Below are 14,957 nucleotides of genomic sequence, written 5' to 3'. Positions count from 1 at the left end.
AGCTTAAAGTGCAATTCTAATGCGAATGCTGTCAGATAAAAATAATTCAGTACCTTTTAAGACACACATGCGCCCCTTGCTTAGCACCTTTAAAGAAATAAGTATTTCATTGAGTTAGGACGTTTATAAAATTAGAGAAGACTTGTAAGAAGACAGATACAGCAAAAAATATTTGGTGTTTTATTGGTGGCAATATTAGTGCTATTCAAGGGTATTAAATAGTGGAATGACTTGCTGTAAATAGTACTGTAAATAGTGATCTTAGGTCTATAATGAGAGTGTTTTGAGACTGCTAGGTATTTGGAACATAGTAGGAGAACAGTGTTAAAAGGCCAAACCAAATACCTATTGTCTTCAATAACCTGTAACCAGCAGTGTTCAGGGGCTGATAGGCTCAGACAGACCCCTCTTATACTGTACACTCTGACCTTCAATTGTGTGGGGGCTTAACAAATCCTTTTTTTCAAATTTGTTTTTAATTTTGCCTTCCTGTAAGGACAATTGAATCCTCATGTAGAGAAGAAGTTGACCTGTGACTTTACTAACCTGTCAGTTTCAATAGTCACCCTCTAGGTCTTGTCTGGAAAAAGAAAAAAATGCTTGTTTCCTGTGTAAATAGTACAACAGTACTTCATACTGCTGTTCTTCCTCTCTGTATATTGTTATTCTCTCTGCCCTTTCCATTCCACTTTTCTTCACTGTCCGTGTTGCCTCTTTATTAGGCAGTAGTTCTGTAACGCTGAGCGTTAACATTATTGTTTTCTGCACTTGCTTCTAGTTGTGCTATATGCCACTTGAGGTAGGTGTCAAGGAGCTGTTTGCAGTGTTGAAGATAAATGTCCGGTTCTATTCTGTTTCAGCTACACCAGGAAGCTTGAGTTAATTTAAAGGATGATTTAGTTAGACTGTTGTGTGCTAACCTGACCTTCTCTGAAAGTTCCTTCAATTGTCTGAGGTCTTTACAGTAAGTGCCAAACGTTATCTATCTATCTGCTTGAACTACCTGGAAAGAACAGTTTAATGGATTGAAAAATGTTCAGGATGACACTGGCTGTTACATAATACCTCCTTCCTCACTTCATTAATAGTGGTATAATTTCTGGATATTGAAATACGATGTTTCTTCTCTTGGATCCCCTGCAAACTATGAGCCTGGAGAAAAATAAAAGCGAGGCGGTATACATTCTCATAACTTTAATGTCATCAAACCCACTAGAGCAAGCAGTTCCGTTTATGAAGGTCATAATCTTTTTGAACTGCCTTTCAGGATCACTTGATTAAAAACTAGCAGATGGTTGCTCAGTCTCCTTCCTTGCAGATTTTAAAGACCTGCCTGGATAAAGCCCTAAGTAACTTGGTCTGACTTTCGTAGCTGAACATGCTTTGAGCTGGAGGTAGGACTAGAGACCTGAAGTCTCTTCCAACCTGAATTATCCTAGGATAATTTATTTCTCTGCATCCCACAGCTTGTGGCCACATATGTAGAGTAAGTGCTGGAGCTAAGGATTTTATACCTGGTAATTGCTGCTGGGAATAGTCTAGTTAACGTCACCTCCTTGATAAATGCTTTAAATGCAGTTTTCATTACTAAGCAAGGGAATAGGTTTTAGAACAAACTGTTTGCATAATAATATAATAATTTTTTGTGAATAGAAAGAGGTATGTATTATGCCAGAGCTGTTTGTCTGGTAGATATTTAATTTGCATATGTGTTTTCTGATTTCAAAAATTACTTTTTTTTTTTTTTTAATAGTATAAAGAGACTATTTGATTGGAAATAAAATGTAGGAATCCTTGTTTTGTTTTGTTTTGTTTTTATCAAGAAAATATGGCACCATATCTTACACATTTTTTTGGCAAAGAAATGTCTGGTGCCTACCGAAAACAAATTACCAAATGGGTGATTTCTGAGAGTAGCTGATTAGATAACTTCTCAAATGCCTTTCCAACCTTATGTTTCTGGCCTTTTAAGTAAATATCTGTGACATTTCAGTAATGGCTTTCTACTAATTAAGTATTTTTGTAGAATTTTTTAGAAGTATGGGTCATTTATGTAATAAAGCTCTTGAAAATCGTAGAATGGTTTGGATTGGAAGATCATTTAACTCTAACCTGCTGCCATGGGCAGGGACATCTCCCACCAGCCCAGGTTGCCAATGGTTGTTGAGCACTGCCAGGGATGGGGCTTCTCTGGGCAGCCTGTGCCAGGGCCTCACAACCCTCTGAGTGAAGAATTTCCTCCTTATGTCTAGGAAAAATAGCTAAGAGCTAAATGAAAACAAATATTTTGTTGTTTCTAGAGATCTATATTTAATGGCATGCCTTACTTGGGACTGGATTGTGTGTCTAGTGGACATCAGGTGTTTCTATCTGGAATCTCTATACACTGGCAGCTGTCATTTGCAAATAGGATGAAGTTGTATTGTTCATGATTTAGGCTGGTCTTTGTTACTGGCTAGGGTAAATTTTTGGAGAGAGTACTCGTTTTATTTGTTTTTGGTTCCCTGTATTCCAAATTGGATGTTTTCATAAAGAGGATGTATTGCTAAAGAAGTTTTGGAAAATCTTTCAGGGTTGTACCAAGTGTTTCCACAACCACTTCCCAAAAGACAAATTATTTCTCAGAATGATTTTGTTTTGAATACTGTTCTTGCATGTTTGGTAATATTAAATGTCGGTTACTGTATAATTTAAATAGAATCCTTTTCATATTTTTGTCGGAGTTGTCAAGCAGTGAAGTACAAAATTCAATAAATGTATTTCTAGGGATTGAGTAAATTTATCATATCAAATATTTGGTTCTGCTATTTAAGCAGACAGCTATCTGTGTGGAAATATGGATGAAGTGTGTTAGCTGTGGTGTGGTTCATAGAATAAACATGGTTTGCAGCTTTGCAATCCATGTAAAAACTGTATGTATATTAATATTAATTTTCACATTATTATTTCAGTGCTATATTGTTTATGGAAGTAAAAGCATGTTAATGTTTCTCAGGAAACAGATAGCCCTGTGTGATGTTAGTAATGCCAAATGCTTGATGTCTTAAAAATGCAGTTAGTTAATTTTGACTACGTATAAACTAAATGGTATGTACTATTTTGTTTGGTGTCACTTTCTTGAAGTTTTGCTGTTCTTCAAAAAAAAGACACTAAGTGAAAAAAACAGTGGATGAGTGTTTCTCTTTCATGTTTACAGTACAGGAAAGGTGGTTGTCTAGTAGTGCTATTTTACAAGTGTGTGAGGATAAGAGGACTGCTTACAGAACACAGCAAGCCTCTTCTATTTGTTTTAAGGTGGAAGTATCTTACTGTCTTTCAATTTTCTCAGGGTTACACATCGTTCTGGAATGATTGCATCTCCTCAGGATTGCGTGGCTGCATGCTAATCGAATTGGCATTGCGAGGGCGTCTTCAGCTAGAGGCTTGTGGAATGAGACGCAAAAGTCTATTGACCAGAAAGGTAAGTGGGCACGTTTGCTTTTATGTCATGTTCCAGGCAATGCAGTCGTTACAAATTACAATCAGTTGTAAGGAAAAACTTTTTTTTTTTCTTTTTATGGGTTTAGATGTTCTGAGTAGTGGCTTAGGTCACAGGTACAGAGTTAGTAACTACACTGTTTAAATGGTGAGCTTAAAGGCTTTGTAAAAATCTTCTGTACTTGTTCTCAGCTCCTGTTAGTTCTCCTGAGGTGTTCCTGCTGCTGCTGGGAGCCTTACGCAATCAGCTGGCTGTGGCTGTGGCCAGGGTGCGGTGACAGCAGTTACTGCTGGGAGCCAGCAGCACCAGTTGTAATCTGTCCAAGGAACTGGCTTTTGCAGTGTCAGTGAGATGTGGGCTGGGGCTGAGACAGACAGCTAACTGACAGCGAGCCAGATGTATCCGGCAAGCCACCAGTTTGTGCTGGTGTACACAGTATCCTCTGCATGGTATGCTTTGCACTGCATGGGAAGGAAACATCCTTGTACTTTGGGCCCCTGAGAGCACAAAATTGTCTAGCTGAAGCATGTGACTGGTGTGTTAAATTGGTTATACTCTCTGACCTTTAAGATGGGCAAATTTTTAAGGTTCTGTATTGAATTAGGCTGAAGATTTGAAGCTTTAATTTATTACTTTTGCTGCTGGATTTTTTTCCTTAGTACAGAATGTGCAAAGTCATACCACTTGAAGAATTTCTACTTCATCAGCATTAGTGGATTCTTGTAAAATAAGTTTATTGAATAGTTGGTCAAATATTTCTATCCACCACAAATAATTTCTCTTTCATAGCCTGTTTCCTTGTCAATATTACACTTTGCTGATTTTTTTTTTTTTTTTTAAAAAGGAAAGCTTCCAAATTCCCTAACCTTTTCCCAGCTTCCTTCTCCTCTAAAGAATTGAACCTCTGTTCAGGCAAACAGCTCCTACTTCTTTTAGCTTCATTTAAGCATATTCAGCACTGATTAGTTTGTACATTTTTTTCCCCCCACAAAGCTTTTGGCTCCTTATGTATTCAGGAATGTTCTTTAGCAGTTATTTTCTTTCTATGCAAACCGTATCAGGTCTGTCTAACTGAAGTTTTAACTACTTTTTTTTAAGGAAAATGAAGAAATAACCTGTGTGTATCTTTACTACAGCGTACAAACCAAATTCTTGTTTGTCTCCCCTCCTTTTTTTTTTCCTAATTTTATCGTGATTTTTGGGGGTGGGTCTGTGGTTTTTTTTTTTTTTTTTTTTTTTTTTTTTTTTTTTTTTTTAAGGAGAGATAAAAGCTATACAGTATTCAATGCTTTGTTCTTTTTGTTGTTGTAAGAAAACGTAGAGTGTCTTTTTTTGCAGGCAGGAGCGTTCTATGAAAGAGAAATAACAAAATTCAAATGAAGATTGATTTCTGCTTATATAATTTCATGCAAATAAAACCCCTAACTTCTGATATCTATGATATTTCTTCTGTCCTGCCCCATCTCTCAGTTTAGAAATCATTCTTGTTTAATTTCTCATTTTATGCAAATTTTTGCGTTGTTTAATATGAAATTGCAGTCTTGTTCCCATATTTGCTAGATTTATGTGCCTTAGCTCTACCAAGTGTCCACCTCTACCCTCTTTGGTACAAACTCACAGGCTTTGCTTGCTTTGACCTTGTTTTTTTTTTTTTTTTTTCTTGCTGTGAATTAAATATCATGGTTAGTGAGTGGAATGAGCTGTCTAGTTGCATACAAGGTTGTGATTCAGTGAGGCAGCAGTATCACTTTATATAGCATCTGCACCTCAAGCTAACCCTTCTTTTGCCCTGTGCCAGACCTTCCTGGAGCTTTGTGGGAACGTAGAAGCTCCTGAAAACTCAAAGCTCTGGTATGTGTCTCAAAAATTGTGTATCTTCCAGCCATGGCATGAAGGCAGAAGCTCTTTTCATTTCAGTTGGTGCTGCAGCTGAGAAGGGTAGTCCTGTTTTGCAAGGAAGCTTAGTATTTTTGCAGTCTCTCGTTAGTGTTCTTGCAGCCTTGTCAGGTCATCGCTGTCTGAAAACTATTCCACATATCTGATCCATTGAATTTTTACTTGGATCATTTTCTTGGTCTTGTCACGAGGTGTGGCACAAGTAATAACTGAGAAGAAGAGGAGGGTAGAACTACTTCTTTGGGCAGTAGTACAGATACAGCAAGTACATGCTTGAATGCTGGAGCCAAACGAGACTGAGAAACTGGCAGGCAGACTTGATGGACTTCAGTAAAACTTTGAAAGTCAGTATGACATGTTTTTATCTTGCAACATCCTTGTACGTTTAGCTTGAGAGTATATAATCACTGTATTGTTTTAGAGTTGCATCTATTGATGGCATCACTGCTGGAAACAAATAAATGAAAGCTGAAGTTTGTATGTAAATAAGCAACTTCTAAGACAAGTGGTTATTGAAGACAGAAAATGGCACTCTATGCTGCCTTACTGTATCAGAAAGTAAAACCAATAATTAAGCTTTTTTTTTTTTTTTGGAAATAAAAGAAATCTCAACAAATCCTTGGTGAATTAACTTCTTATTTTATAACTGATAATTATGAGTGATCCATGCATGAGTGACTTTTTACTCATTATTAAAACTAAATAATGAAGAGTTTACTCAAAGTCAATGCACGAGGTGCTTCATCTTTAGCATTGCCTAATTGCAGAGCTTCATTGTGGAAAATGCAAATTAAATACTTTGTATAATTGAAATGTTCATAGCAGTCAGATACCAAGCAAAGCTAATATGTGATAAATTGCTGAAAAATTGGAATAAAGAAAGACTTCCTTAATAGGGCTAAGGATCATCATCTCTGAAGAACCAGGCTCTTAGCTTCTTTCTCTATTTTAACTCATCTATTAAAGAAAAGAAAATATTCCCCTTGAGGATACTTAGTCTTCTGTGATGATCCAATTCACAAGATGCCCGACCCACTCAATTTCCCACTTTTCTTGTGCTCTAATTAACCGAGAGACATTGATCAATAAATCCTCATTCAAGAAAGAGCAGATCAGTGAACACAGGAGAGAGGTGGCTGAGCTCCCATTATTGCCCATCTCCATGTGCTGAAAAAGGGAGGAGGAAAAAGAAATACTGGGGAGGTATAAATCAAAATGCTTTTATTTCAGGGGAAGGATAATTGGAAGAATCTGTACAGTAAATGTTCACTGTAGCAGAGAGTGAGAAGAAACAGTGCTTTATTGCCTGGCTGCAGAGAATGGTAAACTTGGATACAAAAACAACATGTTTTGTGGCTTCACTAGGGCTTACGGTGTCCTGAGTTGAATGGAGGAGTCTATGCTCCCTATAGGTCTTTGCTCTAACGCCTGTATGTTTAGTCTCAGACTGTCATCGTGCATTATCTTCAAACTAACTTCTTAAACTTCCTTGCAGTGGCAGTAAAAAGTATTTTAAGTGCAAATAAGCAAGGAAAGCTGTTTTCTAAAGTTTCTAAGATTTTTTTTTTTTTTTTTTTTTTTTTTCAAAAATGCTCTGAAGTCTGGGGTATATCTCTTCATTGAGGGGTATATGTGGTGCTGGTTGTTTTTCACAAAACATGTCAATAACTTGACTTTGCATCTTAGTGAGATGGTGAATAGTAGTAGGTTACCAACTGCAGGAGGCTGGAACTATCCACTATAACTAAAGTTACAATGAAAAAAGTTACATGAAATTAATCATTTGGGACACTTCAAAGAAACTAAAATTTTGCCAGAATGTCAGTTTTTAAAAGAAGTAAAGATGAATATATGTTGGGTGTTTTTTGACTAGTTTCTTAAGGAATACATGAAAGGTGGCTATTAATAGAGCAGAATCTAGCAACCAAAACTTTAAATATACTCAATATTATATACTCAAATCGTATACTCATAACCTCAATACAATGTATTTACTTGAAATTAAATAATAGAAACTTCCAAAAGTTCAGAAAACACAGTTTAGAACTGGGAGATAGTATATATTCTTATACATCATTAATGAAGTTTTTGAGTGAAGCTACACTACAAGCTTGTAAATCAGAAATACAGTGGTCATTAAGTGTGTTTAGTTTCAAGTAGGGATTGCCTGGACTAAAATCCTAAATTTCCTGATTGATAAAAATCCTGACTGATAACCACTTTGCAAAAATATTTTATATGCTTTGTTTTTGTATCTGAACAAGCCTAATTTTTTTTAACCTGTCATTGTTGACGGCTTCATTCTTGGTGATTTAATAAAATTTTAACTTTTATTAAAATTTTAATTTTTAGCACTTTATATGTACTGTCTAAAATGGACATAATATTCTAGCTATGACCTGCTAGGTATTCACTAAGATCTTTCATACAATTTTCCTGTTAATACAGTTTAGATTGAAATTATCCCTTTGCCAAAAGACTTGTTTTTTGTTGATTCATTTGTTTTTTAGTCTGCTGCTAGAATTACTAGATGTTTTTTTCTGCCATTCCAAATTAGACAGTCATTTATTGTATCTTTCATATTTGTTCCCTGTTTTTCACTCTGACTATAAGACTTCGCCTTTCTTTCTGATTTTATCTCATTGTCCTTGGATATATCTTCAGTTAAGGATCACTTTGCCATTATGAAGTTGTCCTAACATTGCAACTCATTTCTGTTCAGTGTTATCTACAGACCCTATAAGAGCATATTCTCCTCTTCTATTGCTTGTAGTAAGAATTATTAGAACTACAGAACTAAACTTGGGATGTATTTCAGTGGCACGCTGAAAGCTTTTTACTGGCTGGTAACAAGCATCTTCCTGATTACTGGAAAGCTTTATTAAAAATAAGACTTTGTATCTAATGATTCTCCTTTATTTGTGGAATTGTTTTGATGTGGTTAATTTTTTCTTTGTTTATTTTTAGCACTTTATATGCATCAGGTAAAAAGATAACTTATAAAACAATTTGAATTGTTATATCTAATCATTATTTTCATAAGCAACTTTGATGCTGTACTAATTCTTTCTTTCCTAAAGAAAGAGTGTTGTTTTTTTTTTTTTTGGGGGGGGGGGGAGTATTATTTCTTATAATTAAAATATATTGACTTGAGCTAATGAAATTCATATGTTTTTAGTTCAGTGCTGTTACCTTCTTTTTTTTTTCCTCTGGTTAGAAAGACATTTGTACATGGTTGATATAACTGCTTGTACTGGTGTACTGGTAAACAAGCAGTTACTCAAGGTCTTAAAAGTTATTATGTTCCTGTGAATGATTTTCTTTCTCTTGTGTTCCCTTGGGTAAATAATTCAATTAAATCATTTTATAATTTATTAAACGACAAACATAAACCCCTGTAATATGTAATGTCATCTCTGGTATGTACATATTTTGCCTAACATGTATGAATTAACTGTTAGTGAATGGAATGTAATATTGCTGGTCAGCACGTTCTTTGGAGCTGTAAAACTTACAGATGTTGTCATGAACCCGTTTTTTTCTGCTGATATATGGAAGAAAACCAGTTTTCCCGTTTTTTCAGTTTTTAATTGATTTCTCAGTTTCATGCGGCCTAATTGTTTAATACTGCAGTATTTTGAATAAATTGATTTGAAGCAGTAAAATAGACTGCCATCAGAGAGCAGTTTAACACTGTAGTATACTTTGTTTTGAGGAAGAAGTGAAGGACTTAATAATGTCAGTGGATTGTCTTCCTTAAAAATATGTATATATAAAAAAGAGATATTAGATATGTATGATTGCTATAAGTTTAGTTAACTAGCCTTTAATGTAGGTTACAGGTAACTGACTTAATATAGCTTTTTGTAATTAAAATCTTGAATAGTTTTTTAACAACTAGACATTTAAAAAAATAATGATTCTTACAGATTTCACTTTTTAAAGTTTTCCTTTTTTCTCATAACAGGTAGATTTTCCTGTGTTATATTGATGGATGTCTGTGTTGTATGAACTATGTGAAAATACTGTGTTTCATTCTGTCTTAGGTGATCTGTAAGTCAGATGCTCCTACAGGGGATGTTCTGCTTGATGAAGCTCTGAAACACATAAAAGAGACCCAGCCTCCTGAAACAGTACAAAATTGGATTGAACTGCTTAGTGGTAAGCCTTGGACATACCATATTTGCTTTTTTCCCCCTCCATGTGTCATCACTAGAGACTACACTGCAGGATTTTAGAGAAAAAATTATACAAAAGTGTAATTAGTCTGTCCTCTACAGTAGTCTCTTGTTGATTGTAGCCTTTAATCATACATAAGTAAGTGTTTCCTGTGACTTAAGTTGGTACAGAAAGGATCTAGATGTAAGTGTCAGAGAACACTTCAACTCTGTGGAAGAGATGTCTTCTGCTGAATCCAGAGTGAATCAGGGCTGTGCCCTGTAGATGTATAACTGCCTTCCTCTGTAACCAGCAATGAGGGGCAGTGGAAGTTTAGAGGATATTCATATGGATTCAGTATTCAGAGCTTTTTGATGAGGAAAGAAGATAAGGAGCTGACTGTTCCTATGTAAAAATTGAGACAGAAAATTCAGCCATCAACCACAGAGAAACAATAAAGAGATGTAACATATATTCAACATACATTGTAATGTCATGTGTTTATAGTTGTTCAAAACAAAGGCTTCAAAAGGAGCACTTAGTGCACAGCTTTTCCTGTAAAGGAAATTAAACTGAAATAAAACAAACTGCGTAAATTACACTGAAAAGACCAGTGACCAAGAGCATGTAGTGTTGTTTTTTTTTTTTTTTTCTGTCACCAAAATTTATTACCAAGGCTTTGCTGTTTTCACAAAACCCACAAGATGCAACTTCCCTGGAGTAGATCAGAGCTGTACGTCAGTTATCTGAGCAGTAGCGGGGAAGGAATCATTATTTTGTCAACAACATAATTTTGGGAGGTAGGGGTAATGAGACTTGAAGTTGTTCATCTAAATACATGTATGTTTGTTACTAGTAACAACAGATAAGTGAGTTTCAAAAATGAGCATAACCTCTCCAGCTTTCTCTGCCTTCTTGTTTTCATTATGTTTTTCCTATTTCTCCTGTACTGCCTGAAATAGCCTTCCTTGTACTTCAGTATTAAACTTGCACAGTTCATAGTCTGTGTCCTTGCCACTCCTTCCTTCCTGTCCCGTGAGTGTTTTGTCAGTGAGAGAGAACAAAACATTTCTTGTCAGTAGGGGGCATGGCTGCTGCACATCCCTGCAGTCTAGCCTGTTCTTGATCAGCTCTCCTCCACTTTTACAGCTTGCAGAAACGACTCTTTTTCTCCGCCCAAATACGTAATTTGCACTGACTATGTCTCCCAGGGAAGAGCGCATGAAGTTAGTACTGATTCAAAAAAGGTCAACTAATGAATGAACAATGCTGTAGGTTTCCTTGGGGCACGAGCCTGCTAAGCTTTGTCTCTGGGAAGATCATCATGATTAGTGCTGTGGCTGAGACTTGGATCAATCCTTTTTACTTGCCCATGGTGTTTAATTACTAGTTCTTTGATGGCATTAGGGTTCTTTGCATTTCCCAGGTTTAAGAGAACTGCCCTCTGATATTTTCTTTCGAAGTTTTACTTTAGGGCTGGATCCTGGAAAATAGCTATTTCAACCATAATTATCGGAGATGCAAAGAATAATGCTTAAAGTTCTAGTACACACAAGTTCAAAGCCATCATGGAAATACTTGTATGGACATTTGAGGCTATGTTTGTCAGGCTGTTGTTGTTTATAACAAAATTAAGGGAAGGAAGTATAGGAAATACCGAAGTTCAGATCAAAATGTCAGGTCTTTCTGCAGATGTAACAAATGTTATACCATTACATCTGTGTAATGGTGGAGATTGGTCACAAGGTGTCAGCACAGTACTGGTGTTTAGTATCGCATAGATCACCTGACAGATTCAGAAGCATCTAGGAAATAACCTTTGCTGTGGGGAACACTACAAGGAGACTGCATTTTTTGGAGGGTGGTAGTGGCTGGTATATGTCATTTTCATTCATGGTCAAGCTGGGAAATCACACCTTGGTGAGGTGTAGGACCTACAGGGACTTGGCATAGCTCAGGCCTGGGTAGGTTCTTTACCTTTCACTATGCAGTTGGTGTCTCCTCGATTGTGTACTTAACCTGGCTTTTACTTAGATGCAGTTTGTCACCTTTTATCACAATGATAGAAACCTTAAATTCATCTTTTTTGTTATTATTAAAAGTTAACCAAAGATAGCTTTCTAAAATAAACACAAGTTGCTATGTAAGTTGTCGTATTGTTTATGGAAAAAACATTTCTACATAAGAAATACTTAATGCTGTTTCTGCCCTTGCCTCTTAAAGAGCATAGGCTCTTTAATATCAGGAGGAGATTTTAATACTTAAGGTAAATACTAAAGGTAAGCTGGACCTAAAAACTTTAGCTGAAGTAAACTTCTAATCAAAGAAGAATTTCTCGGTGTTTAACAACTTCACTTTTATCAGTAGCTCCTGCTGTATTATTTTGTGCTTTTAAAATTTCTTCAAGTGCATGCACATGCTCTGAAGTGCCCATTTGTCCTGCCATAACAGAAAGCATTAGAAATAATTATTATAGAAACATCAAAGCCCACCTCAACACAAGTGCTCTTGTGTACATCCACTCACCCACACTCACAAAGTGCATGCCTGTTTCACCTTGGAGGGATCAGAATTGGAAAGAAGAGCATGAACCTGAAGAAATAAGGGAAATGAGGGCGTATGGGATAGGTATATATTAGCTTGTCTTTGTGACAGAAAGAATGGTGATGATGCTGCTTCCAGTCCCTGAATTGACAAAGACTGAGCAGACAGGGTTGGAGGAGATGCTTTTTTTTTTTTTTTTTTTAATTTTTATTTTTATGGTTACTGTTTTAAAAAAGTCTCCATGACTGATTTTTCATCAGTAGAGGAGTGCTTATTTGTCATATCCTTGCTCAAGATGTAGCTTGGCTAGTGTTGCATCCCAACTTTAAATGCACACAAACTCCTCAAAGAGGCTCTCATGGTCTCAGTCTCTATGCATGTATCTAGATGGGTCAGGGATCAGAGAAATGCTGACATGAGCACGCTATCTTACTGTTATAGTCAGCTATATGAATTTGACAGCTCATTCTGCACCACAGGAGGGGAAAAAATTGCTGTAGTAGTACAGCTTAGATTTTGCCTGACTGTTGGCTTTTTTTGTTTGCCTTTTTTTAGGTGAAACATGGAACCCATTAAAGTTGCACTACCAGTTACGAAATGTCCGTGAACGGTTAGCTAAAAATCTGGTGGAAAAAGGTGTACTGACAACAGAGAAACAGAACTTCCTTCTTTTTGACATGACTACGCATCCACTCACCAACAACAATATCAAACAGCGCCTCATCAAGAAGGTTCAAGAAGCAGTTCTTGACAAATGGGTGAATGACCCCCACCGCATGGACAAGCGCTTGCTGGCACTCGTTTATTTAGCCCATGCTTCAGATGTTCTGGAGAACGCTTTTGCCCCCCTTTTGGATGAGCAGTATGATTTAGCCACAAAGAGAGTGCGGCAGCTTCTGGATTTAGACCCTGAGGTTGAATGTATGAAAGCCAACACGAATGAGGTTCTGTGGGCTGTTGTAGCAGCATTCACAAAATAACTGCAATCAGACTGAAGTGTTCTCTTTTCTTTCATGTAAACCAGTTGTTTCTCTTCTATTGACTATTCATGTTTTCTGTAATTTGTACCTTCTCACATGAATCAGCTCTTGTTTAATGGGGATTATAAGTGGTGTATTCCCTCTTTCTCTGTGCATCTGTATACAGGATTCTGCTGGTACAAGAGACCTTCCTGTTTAAAACAACAACAGAAAAAGGTTTTACTGCCATATTGGCATTCCATTTCCTATTAAATTTGAGTTAACTGAAATATTTCTGTTACTCTATTTTTCATCTTATTGTTATTGAAGTGGTTTAACATGGAAAGCACCTCGAGGAAATATGCATGCAATTGGATCACTAGTCTCAGCTGACACAGATGTGTGCATGCATCAGTACTTCTGCAGTACAATTCATTACAGATCAAAAAGGGCCTTTTTAAAAAATCACCAAAGCTCCATGTTGAAGTGTCTGTCAGGGCATTTTATACACAGGTATTATTTCAATTATATCTAACAAAATTACTTTAAAAGCAGAAATTCCATTTAGCAGCTTTATCAATAGTTCCTGTAAAATGCCCCATAAATTTTACTTTTCATGTAAGTCTCTTGTGTACTTATACTTTCATTAGAATGGTAGCTGAGTCACAAGGCTAGTGTAGAAAGGTCCAGTTGTTTCATAAACCAGTTTTGGGATGGGATACATTCCATTATATTGTAAATATAGTTCAAGTTGTATATTAACAACTGCCCCATCTTAGTATTTTGCAAGATCTACTTAGTTGTACACCTGGTGCCCCTTACTTGCTGTCAGTCATTGCCATTTGGTGGAAGGAAAGGCCTCTTTTAAGGAGTATGTATGTGAAAGCTGTTTGTTTCCAGTGTCTACAGAGTTTGCTGTCTGGGTATTCTCTGTCTATGCATTGCCTTTAATAATTAGCATACAGAAAGAAACCACTTTCTGTCGTTCTTTTTCTTTTTCTCCCTCCTGTATGGAAGAGGCTTGTGACCAGTGCAATTCTTGAGTGCAGTTTTTAATTTTGTTTGTATACAAGTTAATGTTTGTCTCTTAAATGTTATAATCTGTTTTACATTTTAAAAACAGTCCTAGCAGGTGTTGCATGTAAATGGTTAGCAAGTAATGACTGCAGTTCAGATGATTAAGATTTCTGTAATGGGACACTCTACTATATTTTAATTTTTATATACAATTATGCTGATTAGCACACTTGTAAAAAAAAAAAAAAAAACAAAAAACAAAACAACTATATAAAACTTTGGCTTTTTAAAACTTATTGCCTCTTTACCACTGCTTGTTACATCTCCCATTCGTTTTACAGTGTAAATATTATGCATTGAACAAATTAAGCATTGATTTATATATTTTTTTCCTTATAACGCAGATTTATAGCGGGGCTTACAGGTGTTTAGAAACTTTATTGGTTAATATTCAGAGCAAGAATACTAGATGGTGTATAACTGTAGAGCTGAAATTTAAGAGATCCCTTAATCTGTATACTAGCTTTTTACCTACAGTAAATAAACTATGATCTTGAAAGTGCCTGAAACAGAGCAAGCATGTCATTTTTATTTTTTGTTGCTAATTAGTAAGGTTTTATTGCTTAACTGAAAGCTTTAGTTAATATCCTTCTTATTAGAAAGGGCGAGTTTATATTAAGTAGATCAAACTGACCTAATCGGTGGAGTCGCTCAGATCTGGAGGGTTCATGACCGAGACAGATTGAGTTAGCGTACGAGTGTGCAGCCGTGCCCGCCATGGGTAGACCTCTTCTATCTCAAGCACAACTCTACAGCCTCATCTGTGACTGGACTTCAAATTTTGCACCTCATTTCGTATTACTTAGATGCTTAGGTAGTTGATTTTAAAATAGAACTTAAATTCA

The 14,957-nt window shown here is 36.2% G+C and overlaps 1 protein-coding gene across 1 annotated transcript in view; it reads left to right on the top strand.

Annotated features, from left to right (window-relative positions):
• GOLPH3 (golgi phosphoprotein 3) overlaps nt 1–14,621 on the top strand; it is a 33,565-nt gene extending 18,944 nt beyond the window's left edge. Inside the window, exons 2-4 of the mRNA XM_082784177.1 lie at nt 3,329–3,460; nt 9,421–9,535; nt 12,632–14,621. Coding sequence (XP_082640303.1) covers nt 3,329–3,460; nt 9,421–9,535; nt 12,632–13,056 — 672 coding nt within the window. The 3' untranslated portion in view covers nt 13,057–14,621. The remainder of the gene's footprint in view (nt 1–3,328; nt 3,461–9,420; nt 9,536–12,631) is intronic.
• Nucleotides 14,622–14,957: the final 336 nt, after the last annotated feature.

The sequence above is a fragment of the Aythya marila genome, assembly GCF_965140915.1.
Source record: "Aythya marila genome assembly, chromosome: Z".
Taxonomy (NCBI): Eukaryota; Metazoa; Chordata; class Aves; order Anseriformes; family Anatidae; genus Aythya; species Aythya marila.
This window is presented reverse-complemented; position numbering and strand designations above follow the sequence as displayed.